The following is a 19384-nucleotide window of genomic DNA, read 5'->3' as shown; positions in this document are numbered from 1 at the left end:
TTCTTTATAATAATTATAAAGTTGGAAGCTTTATGAATTGACAACCTTCGTATCAAGGGCTCGCTATCTTTCTTGTTTTTCCTTTTATTTTATTGGGATAAAATGGATGATTTTTCTTTGGTTTTGGTGGTCTTTATTTTTATGTTGGCCGCAGTAATACAACTAAAGTCTTTTTGAGGCATTTAGTTTGTCATGGTGCTAGAAGTTTCTTTGAGAAAAATGATTGGTGGATTCTTATATTGCACTATTTTTCAGTGATGTGTATTGAAGAAAGAGCAATATTTAAGTGACGTGAGCACGACATTATCATATTTTATAATAATAATTTTATAAACTATTATTATAAACTATTACACAAAATTATTACACAAAAGTAATTTTATAAACTAACATAGTTTCATGTGATTCGTCAAATCTGTGTTATAATAAAAGTAACTTTACAATCTGGCAAATCATATCAAGTCATATGAGTTTGTGAGATTATTTATGTGTAATCATTTTATTCGGGTAGGTTTGGTACTCAAGACAAAACATAAAATTTTCATCTCATCTCATCTCATCATTACACATTTTTCAAATTCTCATACAAAATATAATAAACAATTCAACTTTTTCAAATCTCAATACACATTTTTCAAATCTCAAAACAATAATAATATTAAAATATAATATTTTAAATTTCAAAACAAAACACAAAATTCTCATCTCACCTCCAAACCTACCCTAAAGTATTTCTCTTATATATATATATATATATATATATTATATACATATTTTTTGTAACACGGTTTAAGTGGCTTCACATCTTAACCATTTAAAAGAGAATTACTGAAAATAAAAATTGTATTTACAAATCGAGATATAAAGGCATAACATAATAAGATTTTATATGTAAAAAATAATCATTTAAATTTATGTTGCAAATCAAATCATATAATTAAGAATATAAAAAATTTATTGAAAAATATATATTTCTTTAAAAAATCAGAGCAACTACAAGGTGCCGTACAGAGACTTTAATACCACTTTGGAGATGGGTATGTTGATTTGATTTTTCTATTTTGCAAGATAAGTGGAAAAAAAGAGTTGGGTTGATAATAGACTAGTTTTCCTCAAATGTCTGTAAGGAAAAGTCCAAGCTAATCTTTGGATGATATCTATTCAAAAGGAAAGAGAATGTGCGTTCAACTCAAAACTAGTACAAATTGTCGGCTTCCGTTCATAATCTGCATATAATTATAAAGATAACCAACTCTAAAGCGGTATAAAAAAGAAAGGAATATAAAGACAACCAACTCTCAATATTCTGAAGCGGGCAAAGGAAAGAAGGAAGGAAGAGACAGACGGGAACTGTCTTCAATTACTTGGGAGATAAGAAGAAAGAAACTTGAATTGGATCTTAGGAATGATCGACTCAGGTAGATGATGCTGAGGCAGATATGTTTGGAAATGGCAGATTGGGAATCTTTTCAATTACTAGCAACACAAGGAAAAAACTTAGAATTGGATCATGGAAATGATCGACTCAAATAGATACGAAACCAAGTTAAACCAAAACCATAACGGAACAATAATGTGTAAAAATCCAAGTAAAATCTTCCATTTATAAGTACAGTTTTTTTTTTTTTTTAAGCAGAAGAAAAGGCAATTGAGCCACCACATGGCCATTTATCCGTGTTCCGATTATTCCTGCTGAATCTCAGAGACCACTTTGCCATTTCACCTCTCTCTCTCTCTCTCTCTCTCTCTGTGGGTGTGTACGGTGTACCCCAATACCCAAACACAAGAACGCCCCCAAACAACTGCAACTCTCTCTCTCTCTTCCTAAAGCTCTCACGCAAAATATTTCAAAACTCACAGTTCTGATTCCAAGTCTCGGCCGTGCGGGTTTCTGTGTGTTCTTTTTTATGTCTCCGTATTCGTTGTTGTTCAACTGCTATCCAAGTTTTATCCTTAACTGAAGATTACTGTGTATATAAGTACTTCGAAGAGCACGAAACTGGGGGAGGGAGGTTTCGTAACTGGGTTGTCCTTGAATTCCTTCTACTTCTTAGTGGAAATATCGATTTCAATCTCTACAACTCATCGTTGATCTGGAAAGTCGCCTCCTTTGTTGAAGAGTTTTCCGTCAAATATAATTGATAATTGCATTTTTGGCAAATGGGTCTTCCTTGAATCTTTGAACTTCACAGTAAACAATGACTTTCCTCAATTTCTAAGTTCATCAACCATGGATCTGGTACCTGGAGTTTACCAAAACCATGTTAAGGTGAGCTGGGAATATTCACAAACATGCATTAATTTTTTTTACTGTGATTTTTCAAGGAATCCCAGTTCAGTTTTGTGAACGAGTTGTTGTTTTTGTTGCAGACAGAGTCGTGGAGGACAGTGCTGACTCTTGCTTATCAGAGTCTTGGTGTTGTCTATGGAGATTTGAGCACTTCACCTCTATACGTATATAGAAACACATTTGCTGAAGATATCGAACACTCGGATGGCAATGAAGAAATTTATGGCGTGTTGTCCTTTGTGTTTTGGACCCTCACTTTGGTTCCCTTGCTGAAATACGTGTTTATTGTGCTTAGAGCTGACGATAATGGCGAGGGAGGCACGTTTGCGCTGTACTCGTTGCTGTGTCGACACGCCCGAGTCAGCTCACTGCCCAATTGCCAGTTGGCAGACGAGGAGCTATCGGAATACAAAAAGGACAGTGTTGGTTTGGCCCCAAAGACCGGTTTTGGGTCGAGTTTGAAGTCTACGTTAGAGAAGCACCGGGTTTTGCAGAGATTTCTGCTTGTTCTGGCTTTGGTTGGTGCTTGCATGGTGATCGGAGATGGTGTCCTCTCACCGGCTATTTCTGGTAATTTATTCGAGGTCTTGTTCTTCTGGGTTTGGATTCGAAGTTTGAGATTTTGGGTCTTTGTTACTAAAGTTGATTGAATTTCATTTTAATCGTACAGTTTTCTCCGCGGTTTCTGGCCTTGAGCTTTCGATGTCAAAAGAGCAACACAAATGTAAGACTCGAGCTTTTATTTCAGTGTTTATTTCGTTAGGAGTTACTTGTTATGTCCTTCTGTTCAGTTTACATATGATGGTTGAGTAGCTTTTGGGTGATTTTCTCCTTTGATGTTTTAAAGGGCAAATAATAATATCTTACTTGAATCTCTTTTCATACGAATCGGTGAAGTTGGGCAGGTTTAATTTTGAGTTCCTGTTCTCTTGTTCAACTTTATCCGATTTTCAGATTTGGATGTTGAACTGCCGCGTATATTTTATCGAGTTTCCATTATGTAGACATGTTATTGGTCTCCTGGGAGTTGCTTTAATTTATATTCTTAATTAGAACTTTGAATAAACAAGACTACTAGACGAGATAAACTCAGTCGAAGTTGAGTGGTTCAGTTTGATAAAACTATATAAGGATATTAAGAGAAAAAAACAAAACAAAACAAAGTCTGTTTGTCAAAATTTGTAGGTAAGATTATAATATAATATGAATAATTTATTTTAAGCTGTTTGTGAACTTAAAATGCAACTTAGTGATAAGTTTGAGTTTGGCTCGTTTGAATAAAAATTAAACAAACAAACTTGAGCACCCCCTACTCATTTGAATTCAACTCAATTAGAGCCCTAGTCATAATTTCCAAACCACCTCTGCTCCCAAGGCTCGGTCCTGTATTGTGGACCCTGCCACCAAATTTTGCATTTGGATATGTAACCATTCACAAAAACATTGTAAACTGACCGGAATGGATAGAGCAGCCAAGTTTTCTTTTCTTTTCTTTTCTTTTTCTATGTTTTTTTTACTTCTTTCCTTTTTAAACCTCTAATTTCTGAAGCAGTGAGTCATGGCTGTGATCCAAGTGGTTTGTCTTGTCTAAAAACAAGCTAGACAGGCGGTAATGATGGAAAACTTAAATTCCAAGTTCACTATTTCGAGGTGCCGTGTTTGTAATCACGGTTTCCTCTGCCACAAGTGAGGGCAATCAAAAAAATTGGGGTACCGTCCTCTTCTATAAAAAAAAAAGTTCACTATTTCGAGTATGTCCCTCTTTCAAAAGTACTCTATGTGAGTGGATAGTGAGAAGTTAATTTCAAACAAAGGAAGTTGGATTCATAGCTACCCCTGAGGTAGTTTAAGGGTGATTACAAGGGGTTTAACGAGAAGAAAGAAACACTGCATTATCCATGTTCCGGCTCATTCCTGTGTTGATCTTATTTATGTCACTGGAACATATAAAATAAGAGGAGCTATGCTGGAAATCCAAAAATCTGTAGTTGCATACAAATTACCGTGAAAAAATCACTGTTAAAGGTTGGGAAGAGCAAGAGCCCAATAGACTTTCATGCTTCAGAATTCAGTCCCCTGCAAACCAGAACCTGTTAAAAGAAGGTTTCGGTGTGTTGGTGGCCATTAAGCAGTGACCCAAATATCTGTTTTCACCTTTTGGCTTTCAACTACTTTCTTATATGTGCAATAATCTAGTTGGGTTCGATCCCCGGCTACGACATCTACTTATAATTTTAGCGACCTTTTACCTACCAGAAAAATAAGGTTTCTATGTCATCTTGTTGACAGCCTCTTTACCTTTCATATATTGTCTGATTGGATTTGCACTTATGGCTGGTAGATCATCTTTGCCATGGGCTCGGTTTGGCATTAGGTGGAGTTTAGTGGCTGTATTTCTAGGAGTAGGGCCAGTAACATCCCAACACATAAAACAGAGTACAAAAGAAGCTAACCTATGTTTGAATTTGTTGTCAATACCCTACTGATTGCTAATATGTCAACTTACTTTAAAATTTAAATTTGGTAATATCTTGACTTGTTTACGATTTGAGGTAGGGGAACACAAGCCTTCTCAAGAGATCCTGAATTTAGTTCCTAATATTGATGTAACTACAATTGTATTACATCCTTGTTAAGGTGAAACAATATTATGTATATACTTAACAGACCAAAACAATCAAAGGACATACTCTTTTCCTGTCTTTTTCAACTTATCAGTAGAAATCATCATTGAAATATCAAGATACTGATGACGCACGTACCTTCAGTGATTCATATGGGAAATGAAGTAGTTCTTCAAATGTTCTCTTATAATCGAAGATGGTACTCCTTTATTGGTGAATGGACCACCATTGTTTAGTTTTCATTTCATAATTTGTTTTTGAATCTCAACTCAAATATCTCACTACAGTCACATGCAACCTTACTATAGGACAAAATTCCTTACGCACAGAGAGAGAAAACCCTAGGGCGCCCAAACCCACCGCCACCCTAGCCGGCATGTGACACCTCACCACCTTCACAAACAAGGTTGACGGGCCCCGACAACTTCGCTGGGGGTCGTTCGGTGTCGGTCCTCCCTCCAGCGACCTGAACTTTTGCAAGTCTCTCTTTTTTGTCTTTCAAAGTGAGCCTGTGTGTAGTGGCACTTACTACCAACGGCTCCGTTGGCCGTGCCATCGACACAGAAAGAGTCACTGGCTTCCGGCGAGTCTACTAGGAGTACTCTGGCATCAAGATTTGGTCCCATGAGCCCTATCTACAGCTGGGCTCCGTAGCTGTTCAGCCGTGTCCCTCTCGCAGCTTGTGCTCTTATCTGCATCGAAGCTTGTGCTCATATCTTTGCATAAACACTCAACAGGAATGGAGCTTGGAAAGCCCTTCAGCTTGGGAAGCCCCTGCATCTAAAATCGAAGGTTTGAACTTAATAAGGGTCAGTTGGTGCGCTTTTGGGTGGAATCAAAGACTTTTGAGTTTTTACTAGAAGCATGGAGATTCTCATTAAAAATTGTGGAGAGGAGCATAAGGGTTTGGAGGTCTGTAGCTATGGGTTGGAGTGGTATAGGATGGTTGGTGGCTATGGTGGAAGCAGTATTACAAGCAGGGAGAAATTCGGATCTCACAAATCATTTGCACGAAGGAAACAGAGCATTCATGGCTCAATGATGCTCCAACGTGCATGGTAGATATCTAACTGTCACCAAATTTGGTGGAGGAAGCCAGCGGAGTGTTGTAGTCATTCCTGAAGGGTATGAAGGTTTCGGTTGGGAGAAGTTTGTTGTTGAATTACGCAAAGCGGCGGATATGTTTTTTTCCTTTCATGCTAATGGGTCAAGGAAGGAAAGCCAAAAGAGGACATCCGATCATTAGAACATCAACCTGGAGTTGAAACAAAAAGTCCCAGGCACAACCACAGTGGTGAGGCGATCATATGCGACAGCTCCAAAGACAGGTCATGCTTCGGTGACTCAAGGTGAGTGGAACTGTGAAAGTGGCCTGCAAATCACACAAGCTCAGAACCAGCTTGTCATGATGCACAATACATTAAAGAATATGGAAACCCAGCTTGTTGAGTTGAAGGTAGCGATCGCTTTCTTGTCTACGAAAATATATTTGCTTTCAACTGGAGGCAACAGGGTCGTAAGAAACAAGCCTAAGATAGGCCCGAATCCTTTAAACTCAAATGAAGGAAAACGGAAAATCGGATTCGGCCCTGTCCCTATAACCAGATCCAGGAGAGTGCGGTGGGTCAAAAGAAAAACCGGATTATTTGAAGTGGGTTCTACGTCGGGTATCAGCGTAGGTAATGGAATGCCCTTCGCCACAGGTGACATAGGAAAGTTTGATAGTCGGTGTTACACCCTTGGTCAATATTCTCCCTGAAAAAACTATGGCTCCCACGTCGAAGTTGAAGGAAAATGGTGTAATGCCGAGGTCTAAAGAAGATGTAGGGTCCGTTGAAGTTGCACATAAAGGGTCGCCAGAGGTGAAGGGACTTGCTGCCAACCCAGAATCTCCAATGGTGATCATGACCTTATCATTAGAGAGAACCAATGGAGTTGTTGAGAAGGTACGGGATTTGAATAGGGGTTTGTCGTTAGTGCCTTGCGAGGATGAATGTTTAGGACCTGGTGTACTGTGTCTGGGGAAGATGTTGTACCTTTGTTATCTCTTCCTCCATTAAACAATATAGCTGGATCATCATCGGATTGGGTTTTGCAAAAGGTTAATGAGATACAGCAGTGTGTGGGGATTACTTGTGGAGATTTGACGATCAATTCACATCACTACTCACTGCAATTGAGGCGGGTCACTCACTTGAAACAAAATCAAGATTTAAGAAGAGCAGGGAGTTAAAGCGTCTTACTTGGGCAATCAACTACGACGCAAAGAGAGGTAGTATAATTCGAGGGAAGACTAGAGGGAAGGCATAAAGCCTTCCTCAGTCCTCATAGGATAATTCGGGTGGAGTATTAATTGTGTGGGAGACAAAGGATTGGGGTAGTTACAGTGACTTGCTTTGTTTTGGGAAGGCGTGTTTTGTCCCAATAGGGCTTGGTGTATATTGGACAGATTTCTAATTTCTCCCTCTTTGGGCAAATGTTCATTTAGGGGCTCTCTATTATGGGCTAGGTGTTCTCTCTTGTATACACTCAGTATACTTGGTTACGCCTATTGATATTAATATATTTTTACTTATCAAAAAAAAAAATTGTTTTTGATTATGTCAATTAAAAATTTCTTCAGAAGCTTTGGCTTGTAATAGGATTTAGAGGTTTTACTTCATTGTTGGTTTCTAGCTTAACCAAATCTTTTATTTAACTTCTTGCATTAGCAATTGAAGTTTTGAAGTTTTGAACTTTGAAACTCTTGGTCTCTTTTACTCTAAAATGTATTCAACTGCCTTCATCTTATCTCCTGAAAGTTTGATACTTTTTGTAGATGTGGAACTTCCAGTTGTATGCATCATACTGATAGGCTTGTTTGCCCTTCAACATTATGGCACCCACAGGGTTGGGTTCTTGTTTGCTCCTATAGTCTTGACATGGCTTTTGTGCATTAGTGCCATTGGTATATACAATATATATTGGTGGGATCCTCACGTCTATCGAGCACTTTCTCCACATTACATGTACCATTTTTTAAGGAAAACTGAAAAGGAAGGTTGGATGTCCCTGGGTAGTATTCTTTTGTGCATCACAGGTAAGTATGAACTTCTGATGATTAAGATTGATTCTAGGGCCATTACAAGCAAAGTAGTTTGTTTGTTTCCCTAACACCTATTTGCACTTTTCCAGGTTCGGAAGCGATGTTTGCCGATCTTGGGCACTTTTCACAGTTATCGATCAAGGTAAATCATTTAACTAACTCAATTTATAAATTACTCCTTTGTGGTGCTTGCTGTTGAGAATGGACCTTCTACGATTGTATCAACCTTTTTTTAAGCCTGCTTGCAGTATCTGATTGAGTTCAAATTGTGTACCTCATCTCCTCACTGACCCCTATTTTCTTAGAAAACTAGCGGTGAAATAATATCCTTTTGAAAGGTGTAGGTGACAAGCCCTCCCCTTCAACCCAAAAAACAAAAAAGACAAAAAGAAAAAAACCCAAAAATTTGTCTTAGTCGTTATTGTGTTGCAAAGCAGATGATTTTTAATGTCAAGGCATATTGGTTGTCATGCTTGCATATGGAACCATTTTCCGATACTAAAATCCTCTAATGCAATGCAGGTCAACCATTCGATACCTATGATAAATCTAATTGTGTCATGTAACTTGCACCATATTATCACCTAGAATATATTTCATGGATTTTGATGTCAATGTGAAGCCTGTCTAATCAAGAATTCAGAGTTATCCATCTTTATTTGGAGCAGCTAAAATATGATTTTGACCCAAATAGGTTAGTTTGGTGGAGATTTGGTTCAGTGTTTACACTGGAATTTGCATCAATTCAGACCCTACCATTAGCACCCAAAATTATTTATCTGATCAGGTATATGTAAGAAAGCTATAGGTGTTTCTTGTGAATTTCCTTGTATATATGATTGCTGTTTATGTATACCTTTCACGTCCAAGATTTGGTAAATTTTCCTTGATGAAAGCTATGTGTCAAAATTTTGGTTAAATGGTTCTAATTTTTGTCAAACATGAGCTACTAGTTTGATAGGGATATGATTGATGGTAGTGTTCCTGACATGATAATTCCCAAAATACGAAAAAGGAACTTTATTTCTTTTCCCCACATAACCATGCATGTTTAGGAACCGTTACTCAAATGTTTTGATTTAACCACAATGGCCTTGGCCTACCCTGTTTGTAGAACCTCCTCCCCCCTACCCCGGTGCTTATCCCCTGATGAAATTAAGAGTCCTAGTTTTCAATCTGATAGTTTCTAAACCGAGTTTTGGCTTGATATAAATTTGTTGGGCCTTTTGTCATGTTAACTGACAAAAAGTTACTCACCTGGGCAACTTTTGAGAAGAGGATAGAAGGTGCTACATTGATGGGATTGCAAAGAAACAATATGCATAGAGGCATGGTTTCGTTTTGCAGAAGAAACATTAGCTCACTGTGGTAGAAATTTGCTCGATGTGGTAACGGCACCAATCTGAGAGTTTCTTTTTTGAAAGAGGACAGCACCTCACTGCTATTATTAATAATACTCACTTAAAGTGAAGGAATATCCCTTTCCCTCCTTAATCAGTTTTGTCTGCTTCATGGTGATTTCAAACATTAAAGGAAAAGGCAATTAGATCTTCGAAGAAAGAGTTCATGTTACCTTTTCTAGTACACAAATACCTCATGATACACTAAGAAAAACCCTTTGTTTTAGTATATACTTATGGTTCTCAGGTGACATATTTTAATTACTTTTATACCCGCCCAGACAAAAAAAAAATGTTTGTATGGCAGAATACAATTCCCGCGGTTTGTCTGCTATTAATGTTAAAATTTTGGGCTTTGGAGAAAAGATAAAGAAGCACAAATACAGTCTCATTTTATGTATTCGGGCTAATAACTAATATTCACATTTCTGCAGATTGCTTTCACGGCTGTGGTTTATCCAGCTTTGATTCTTGCATATATGGGACAAGCAGCCTATCTATCTGAACATCATGATATGGAGAATATTGGGTTTTATGTGTCTGTACCCGGTAGGTACTTTTGACTTGTTCTCCATAAAGGTAAATATAGTTTGGATTACACGCAGGTTCTCAGCTAATCAAAAATACCCCATGCTTATTCTTCCAGAGAAGTTAAGATGCCCTGTTCTTGTAATAGCTGTACTTGCTGCAGTGGTGGGAAGCCAGGCCATCATCACTGGAACTTTCTCAATCATTAAACAATGCTCCGCACTGGGTTGCTTCCCAAAAGTGAAAATTGTCCACACATCATCCAAAATCCATGGTCAGATTTACATCCCTGAGATCAACTGGATCTTGATGCTGTTATGCTTGGCTGTTACTCTTGGTTTCAGAGACACAAAGGGCTTGGGCAATGCATCAGGTATATGCAATAGTCATGATTTGTTGGACCCAACTGGATCCTTTTTCTAGTTAACCCTTTCCCAAGGATTTTCTTATCACAATGAATTTTTCCATCCCACATTAAGAATCAAGAATTCTGAGATTTTTCTTTGATACTTTCTCGGCAATTACAGACCAATGATAGCAGCTCTCTGTAAAATTAGCAATTACTCCAGTTTTAGTGTTGTTTGGATTCCGCCTTTTTCTGTCTCTTTCGGCTGAAACCATTAACTAGATACTTTGTGTGAAACAGGTTTGGCAGTCATCACTGTCATGTTGGTCACCACCTGCTTAATGTCTCTAGTTATCGTCCTATGTTGGCGGTGTAATATCTTCTTTGCGATTTGCTTTGTATTCTTTTTTGGAACCATTGAAGCTCTCTACTTCTCAGCTTCTCTTATCAAGTTCCTTGAAGGAGCCTGGGTCCCGATTGCCCTTTCGGCCATCTTCATGATTGCCATGCACGTTTGGCACTATGGCACCATAAAGAAGTACGAGTTTGATGTGCAAAACAAGGTCTCTATCAACTGGCTACTCAGCCTGGGTCCCAGCCTAGGCATTGTACGAGTCCGTGGCATCGGCCTCGTACATACTGAACTCGTCTCTGGAATCCCGGCAATCTTTTCCCACTTTGTCACCAACCTTCTTGCCTTCCACCAGGTCCTAATTTTTCTCTGCATCAAATATGTCCCGGTCCCACATGTTAAGCCTGAGGAGCGGTTTCTTGTTGGCCGCGTTGGCCCCAAAGAGTGCAGGCTCTACAGGTGCATCGTTCGATATGGATATCGTGACATTCACAAGGATGACATTGATTTTGAGAACGATCTTGTATGTAGTATAGCCCAGTTCATACGCTTTGGGGGCACTGGATCCAATAAAACAATTGAAGAGTTGGGGAAGGACGAGGACAAAATGACAGTGGTCGGGTCGTGTTCTACGCATGCAAATGGGATTCAAATATGTGGGGATGATGTGTGCAATGTAGAGCCAGTTGGGTCATCAGAACTTAGAGAGATAAAGTCACCACCGGTGATAAAACCACAAAAAAGGGTCAGGTTTATCGTGCCGGAGAGCCCAAAAATAGACGCCAGTGCAGGGGAAGAATTGCAGGAGTTGATGGAAGCTAGAGAAGCTGGGATAGCTTACATACTGGGGCACTCGTACGTAAAAGCAAAGCATGGATCTAGCACTCTGAAGAAGCTTGTAATTGACTATGGTTATGAATTCCTGCGGAGGAATAGCCGTGCAAGCACGTATGCATTTAGTCTACCTCATGCATGTACTTTGGAGGTGGGCATGGTCTGCCAGGTTTGATTTTACTCCCTCAAAATTTGTAGTTTATGATGTACATTCTGTAGCCCTATGCAATAGTGAAAGACCCCCTCCTGGTGGCTGGTGGAAAAGAGAGCTTACACAGTTCAGTCATTTTCGCACTGCAGGTCTTGTCCAGCACATTGTATCTTTGCAATAATAAAACTCTTTCAAATTACTCTATTCTCGAGTCGGTGTGTAGAGCATACCATCTATATAACTTTAATGATAAGATTTGATTTGTAACGTTCAAATCTTAAAAATTATCTTTCAAATTAAATTATGTCATGTAAACACTTGATTAGGTTTGTTCTACACACCGGCTTGATAATAGAATTTTTCAAACTCTTTCAGCAAAAGATTATGCAATAATGATCATTGTATGAACTTGGAAATGATTGAAGATTAGTTATTGTTGGCTACATATGGAGCAAAATTTGATACATCAACGCGATCTGTTCATAACAGTTTCTGAATCTCATAGCACCATACGAAAATCCAAAAGAGAACTGCTAAATCTATGAAGGGATTTCAAAAAAGTAAATTCAAGAACTGATATGATTTCTTGTGATCTATTAGATCTATTATGTAATAAAAATAATTTTATAATTTATCGTATCAAATCAAGCATCATTTTGTAAGTTTGTTTTTGTCAAACATCTTTATAGCTGAAGTATTCCTCTAATACAATATGATATCTTCTTGAAGTGCTTCTCCCCTTGCGTGGAGTTCTATCAAGCTTTAATGGGCCTAGGGCCTGTGATAACAGATGAGTGTTGTCTCATTTAAGTCGAATTCTATTATGATAGAGCAAAGCCTTTTAAGGCCTAAAAGGGCATGGCCGTTATAAATGGTTATCCTAACTAATAAAAGGAATAAGACCAAGAGAAATCAGTACGTGTCATATAGTAAGAATCATAATCTTTGGGGATTTTTATCTCTAATTACACCTATTAATGTGATATATTTTAAATAATTTTTTATTTAATTAACTGACATACGAAATTAATAAAATGATGTTAAATTAGACGATATAATTAGGGATAATAAATTTAAGTTGAAAAATAACATTACTTCTTTTTTATTACATAAATTTCTAAGGTGCTCTTCTAGTGTTCTTTCCCGCAAAGAGGAGCTATGATTTGAATGTTGAAATAAGATGAGATGAAAAATTTATAAATAGTAGTGAAATAATGTATGAATAGTAATGAAATGGTTTGAGTTAAGATATTTTATGGGGTTTTAAAAAAATAGAGAGAAAGAGTTAAATAAAAATACCCTCCTTACTAACTAATGGGCCACTTAATAAGATTGTAAAATAAGGACAATTCAACAAATCTAACAGTAAATGGGCCATGGCCCAACTCGAGATTAACTCAAAAATAAAATAAAATAAATGGGCTACATGTCAACACAACAAGAAGACTGAGCCAACCAAAACCCACAATGAACTTCGGCCCACCACTGTTTCTGTATAGAAGAATTGTTACAGTTATGCACTAAACCGATATTCTCATTTCTCTTTGATTTGAAATAAAAAGAATATATTTTAATAATAAGAGCCAATTATTTTTACAATAATGCTGAAGCCACCAATAATATGTCTCGAGGATAGTCACCGATTCCCTTAATTTAATGATGTTGTGAATTTTTTTAAGAGTATAAAAAAATTAATAAAAAATGATTTAATTAATAAAAATGATCATTTAACCTTATCGATGACATATCTCGTGATAGATCCTTAATAGATTTAGCACGACTCTTATTTTTAACACGGAAAGCATCTTTTACAGTAGTAGTTTATATTCCTCACCTTTTTCTTAAAAAAGAGGACTAGGGATGGCAAGTCAACTTTCGTTTCCTTTTCCAATCCAGTTGGGTCAGAAGAATACCGGCCTACTTGAAAAGTTAGAGTTGATCACATCTTTCCTTTGGCTAAATTGTCATTAGATAAATTTGGTAATTATTTATATAATTTTAAAATGTGTAACGCTCATACAAAAAATCTATAACCCATAATAAAAAATTAATTTTTTTTTATTAGTGAATCTCATTTTTTTCAAAATAAATTAGTGAAACTTACACGTCTTAAAATTATATTTAACATTATTATAATTTAACCAAAACACATTTATTTTATAAAAAATATTCATTGGCATTTGAATAGTAGAGTTTGGATAAGAGACTATTATTATTATTATTATATACCAAATACAAACTATAGAATCCTAATAAAATATATATTATATGATATATTATATTTATTTTATATTAAAATTAATTTTATGAATTATCACATCAAAAACCATGTTAATTTATATAAAATATTTTTGAAACAGTTATTGCATCGTGGTTTCATGGAAGAATACAGTGGTGTATGATGTTTATAGTCCAAAAATGTCTTATGATTCATCATTCATGTATTGGTTCTTGCTTTTGTGCCGCCCACAGTCCAACTACATCCCCGAAAAAGATATATCTGTTTTTATTTTTTAAATTATTATTATAATAATTACTTGCACTTGTCCTTTCCTTCCATCTACACCGAGCTCATGGAATAACTAACGAGAATACATTGAATTAGTTTTATTTGTAAAAATTTTAAATAGATAAATATTATATAAGTTATGTATAAAAGTAAATCATTCTTAAAAAGAGTGTAAGAAAATTATTTTTTATTAGTGAAACTTTTTTTTAATAAAAAATTTATATGAGACTTGTCTATTTGAAACTTATACTTTATATTATTATTGTTTGTCGGTTATATCTTTTTAGTTTTATAGCCATATATATGTTTTATATTTTTAAAATTCGATCGGATAGGATAATGCTATAATACTCGCGTTCTACTCTCATTCTATTATATAAAACGTAAAACTCTCTTCACCCTTAGATAATCATTTATTTTTTTTAAAAAAAAAAAATCTACAGATTGATGAATAATATTATAGAAGGATGATGGCCATTCATAAGAAGAGTAAAGATAGTCATGACATGCATCGAACACAACATGTACTACGTAGGAAGAAAAAAAAAAACTTTATTGGAAATCATAAAAATGATTGAATATCTAGCTAGAAGTTAAGAAACAGTTCTCCGAAAAAGCAAAATAAACGATAATAAAAAATAAAAAATAGTTCTACTAAGTTCACAAGAAATTTCATAAAAAATTAAAAATAATATGTATAGATATAATACGTTAAATTTATTTTATAATAAAAATAATTTTAATGACAAAATAAACAAGTTTGGAGATAATTTAGAGAATTATAATTGCCTGAACTAGGACGCTTAATTCTATTGTGACCCTCTCGTTTACTTCAGGAAAGGGATATGGACAAAAGAAAAAAAAAATCATGAACTTAATTATCGGATATGTAAATATCGATTTGTAATTGAGAATATTGCCGACATAAAAAGATTTTATAAAATTAAATTTATAAATTAATTTATTTGATGTTATAAGTTAGTTTTATTTATAATAAAAATAGTTTTATAATTTAACATATTATATAAAATTTAATATGTGAGTTTATTTTATAAATTTGGATCTTTTTCACAAATGCTTTGTAATTTTATTTTACTTATTTGTTATTTTTAATTTAACAGAGCAGGATGCACCCAACTATAAGAGAAAAGTAAATGACAAAATAAATTAAGAGTAATAATATTTATAATTATAAAATAGGAAAGTATTGCGTATTTATTTTGATAAAAATAAGTAAATATGATATTTATATTAAAAAAATAAATTTTTAATGATAGATTCTATTATTTTTTAATAAAATATAATAAATTTCATTATTTATAAAACGAAAGTATATAATATTTATATAACACTCGCATAATTCGTAATTAAATCAACCATTAGTGACGAATTAATATCCTCCAACAGCCTGAAAGGCTGAAAGGTGCGTTTGGAACATACATTCCCATTAGGAGCGGTGGGTCCAACTACCCAATTAAAGTCCTACGGATAAGAACGAATAACGATCCTCTTTTTTTCTTTTCTTTTTTCCTTTCTTTTTAAACTTTCAAACGCGGCGATCAGATAAACCACGAGCCGAGCCCACACAAATAAATTTGTCTCATCACGTGGTCTCCACGTGCCCTCACGATAATCATCATCATATCATGAGGCGGGTGTCTGTGAGTGTGACGTGGATGGAGTAGGTGGGGCCCAAATGCAGTTGGGGCCTGGAGGCGTCGTGCGCTGAGTGTAACACGTCTAAACAAAACTGTCGGTACCCCGGGGGGAAAGTCGTTGGGACGAGGAAACTGGTCGGGGAGAGGAAATGCGTGGGGGCCCCGTTTACTCGCACAGATCATCCACGTACCCCTACAATTCTCGGATAACAGTAATCTCGTAAAACTGAAAATTCTATACACCATATTCTATCTAATTTTTAAAATATAATATATTTTTTATTATTAAATAATTTTTTATTATAAAATTATAATAAATATATCACAACTTACATAATAAAAAAAAATAAGATAAGAGTGTAAAATATAACATTACTCTTTCATTTTATACACACTTAAATAAAGAATTTTGAATAATTATATTAAAAAAATGTTATTTATACTTTCTGAAACGCTTCTAACAGGTGTCTCCTATGAAGCCTAATTATCGGATATCAATGGAGACTCGCCACGTAAGGGATACAAGCAAAATCAGCATGCTACGTGCAGTAGGGGATCTGAATCGAGACCCCCCCAACACCCCCTCTGTCTACTCTCATTCTCATTTCAAGAAACCGAAATCCCTAACCCCTCGCTCTCTCTCTCTCTCTCTCCCCTTCCCTCTCGTGGCCTGAAGACGTGCAATTTTACCATCAAGGATCTCAAATTCTACAACTTTACCCGTCGAGGACCTCAAGACATGCAACTTTATACTCACAACAATACTTTATCCTTACAAATTCATCTCGTCCCCTATACATAAACCCAGCTGCACGATTTGCATAATAGCAAAAATTTTAATCAACAAAACAATCTTATATAAATTTGAAGCATTGTCACATAAACTAATAGTTTTCTATTTTTTCATCGTTGCATATGGAAGTTAATGATACAAGTATTGCTTGCACGAAAAAAAAACCTTGTGACCAAAGTTTTTCATTCTCCAGAACCGCAGCTCTTGAAAATGGGTTATTCATATGCAGTACAATCGTCATTCATCTTTGTTTTCTAATAAAAAAAATTCTAAAAATTTTTCGGTGGGAATGAGAGTGAGAGAAAAAAAAATTGGAAAAAAAAAACCTTGCGACCAAAGTTTTTCATTCTCCAGAACAATAGCTCTTGATAGTGGGTTATCCATATGCAGTACAATCGCCGTTCATGTTTGTTTTCAAATAAAAAAAAATTATGGAAATTTTTTGTGGGAATGAGAGAGAGAGATTTTGGGAATTTTTGTGTGGGAGGTGCTGCCTCTGTTCAGCTAATATTTGATTTCTTAAAATACAAATCAAATAGGCTTTTAGTTAGTGAAATTGAAGAAATAAACCCATCAAAAAAATTTTTTTTGGAGAATAATAAGAGACAAATGAGCGCACCCACCTCGAGGTGGAGCTCCAAAAGGCCATGGTGGAACTTTGTCAAGAATTTGTCAAAGTCTAGCAAGAGTTGAAGAAATAAAAGAGATAGGGAGAGTAGTGGGTTTCGATAGAATCAAGAGAGAGAGAGAGGATGGAGAAGGGGGTGGGTTTTGACAGAGCAGTGACCCGTTTTTTTCCCTCTGTAGCGCATCTTGCTAATGAGAAGATATGTATCCCACGTGGCCCATTATGATTGGTTTCCGTTATTTGAAAAACAACGGAGATACCTGTGTGAAGTTATTCTCTTATACTTTTAGTTTTTTTATATATAACCATACGTGTTGATATCAACTATTGAAATTTGAAATTCAAATAAAAAGAATATTGATAAAATAGAATTGACACTTAGTAGATATAATGTTTGCGTAAAATTATAAGTAAAATCATAAGTACATATAATATTACTCTTATAATAATATAAATAGGAATATTAAAATTTCTTATAATTTTTTTTATCCCAATATACTTTACAATGGGAAAAAAATTTGATTGTGTATCTCTTTAAAAGATATGATATCAGGAAATTATAACAATTTTAAATCCAAAAATAAGAATCTTCGAATTATTATTTTTATATTTTTAAATATGAAAAATTTTTATTCAATAATTCTACATCACACACCTCTAAAAAAATTAATAAATAAAAACCCATGTCATATGTGGTCAAGTTTTGAATACTGTTCTGGTGACTGTTTCGGTTAAAGTACTGGAACGAAATATTTCTATACCGATATAGTTTCTGTGTATCATTTTAGGATAATCTATATATAGATAAATTAATTATATATTATATTTTAAAATAACATCAATACAGTAGGAATTTGATTTTCAGTCCTTGAGAAAATGAGATTAAAAAAAGTTAAAAAAAATAGTCTTCAAATGTGAGAATTTGAATAAAAATTAAGAAAAAGCCAATATTTTTTCATTAATTACAAAAGTATATTAATTTCGGCTAGGACACAAAAAACATATGGATATTAACCAAAAGGCATTGAAATGACATATATTTGATCCACTACGAAACACCTAGCTCTCCATGCTGAAATAGTAAATTTCAATCGATACAATATTCAAAACATTATTATGCAGTGTTTCTTTACAGAATAATATTATACTCTATACTTTTATCATATTTTTATCTCACCATGTAAGATATGACTTATTTATCATCATTTGATGATCTTAAATGTTATACTAGGATGAAAGTGGGATGAACGTGTGATGTATAGAATTTTTCTTTTCGAGTAATGTTATATTTTATATTCTCATCTTATTTTTATCTCATTGTATAAAATATGATACATTTATTATTATTAGATGATAAATAATTATCCATCGTCTAATAATAAAAAAATAATATCATATTTGTCATTAATATAAATTATAGGGAATCACGAGACTTTCCTGCACCCTCGCCAGAGCTTATCCAAAATTGACAGCTAAGCAACTTGCAGTGGTCAGGCAGCGGCGTGCTGGCTCTTTAACCGAACGCGTATCTTTAATAAATAATAACACATTTTTAATTTTAATGTTCAAATTTCTGTTTTTAACCCCAGCTGTCATTTATGCTAGCACATACACAGCTCATCATTGTTTCCCACTTGCTGTAGTGTACCTCCGTCCTCCCCTGGTCAATTTTACCCCTCGTGTTTAGTAACTAAAGTAGTTTCAGAATATTTTATTATTATTTACAAATAATTAACTGTTTTTTAATATTTTTTAACTACTATACATGAATGATATGAAATTACATCCACATTCAAATGATTTAGTACTTATAGATAGTAAAATAAAATGAGATAGTTTTATATAAAAGTTAAAATTAAATAAAATATTATTATAATATTATTTTTAATATTATTATTATTTTAAAATTTTTTAAAATTAAATTATTTATTATATTTTATATAAAAAGTTTTAAAAATTATAATAATATGATAAAATGAAATGAGACGATTTTTATATTAAACCACACCTTAATTGTTCTTTTCCATCTTTTGCCGACGACTTTTGGCTACTAATCCTTTTCGGCTTCCAAAGCAAAGGCCAAACAAAACACGAAAGGCATATTCCCTTGGAATCCCCTATTAAAAATGACATTTTTCCAAACAATTTTAAAAGAAATTTAGTTAGAAAAGTTATTTTTATTTCGT

At 34.6% G+C, this 19384-nt stretch overlaps 1 protein-coding gene across 1 annotated transcript; it reads left to right on the top strand.

Annotated features, from left to right (window-relative positions):
* The first annotated feature begins 1665 nt into the window (after nucleotides 1–1665).
* Nucleotides 1666–12091, top strand: LOC108987116 (potassium transporter 6-like). Its single transcript, XM_018959977.2, has 8 exons — nucleotides 1666–2269; nucleotides 2371–2860; nucleotides 2961–3014; nucleotides 7733–7993; nucleotides 8089–8141; nucleotides 9834–9948; nucleotides 10046–10300; nucleotides 10574–12091. Exons 1-8 carry the CDS (start codon nucleotides 2231–2233, stop codon nucleotides 11632–11634), a joined length of 2328 nt encoding a protein of 775 aa, XP_018815522.1. The 5' UTR covers nucleotides 1666–2230; the 3' UTR covers nucleotides 11635–12091.
* The last annotated feature ends 7293 nt before the right edge of the window (nucleotides 12092–19384 follow it).

Source organism: Juglans regia, chromosome 16 (genome assembly GCF_001411555.2).
Source record: "Juglans regia cultivar Chandler chromosome 16, Walnut 2.0, whole genome shotgun sequence".
In the NCBI taxonomy this organism is placed as follows: domain Eukaryota; kingdom Viridiplantae; phylum Streptophyta; class Magnoliopsida; order Fagales; family Juglandaceae; genus Juglans; species Juglans regia.
The sequence above is the reverse complement of the archived record's forward strand: the minus strand, read 5'-3'. Positions and strand labels throughout refer to the sequence as shown.

Coding starts and splice junctions, on each gene's coding strand:
- LOC108987116 (XM_018959977.2), top strand. CDS start 2,231: ATGGATCTGGTACCTGGAGTTTACCAAAACCATGTTAAG. Junction 2,861..2,960: donor CCTCTCACCGGCTATTTCTG/GTAATTTATTCG, acceptor TTAATCGTACAG/TTTTCTCCGCGGTTTCTGGC. Junction 7,994..8,088: donor TATTCTTTTGTGCATCACAG/GTAAGTATGAAC, acceptor GCACTTTTCCAG/GTTCGGAAGCGATGTTTGCC.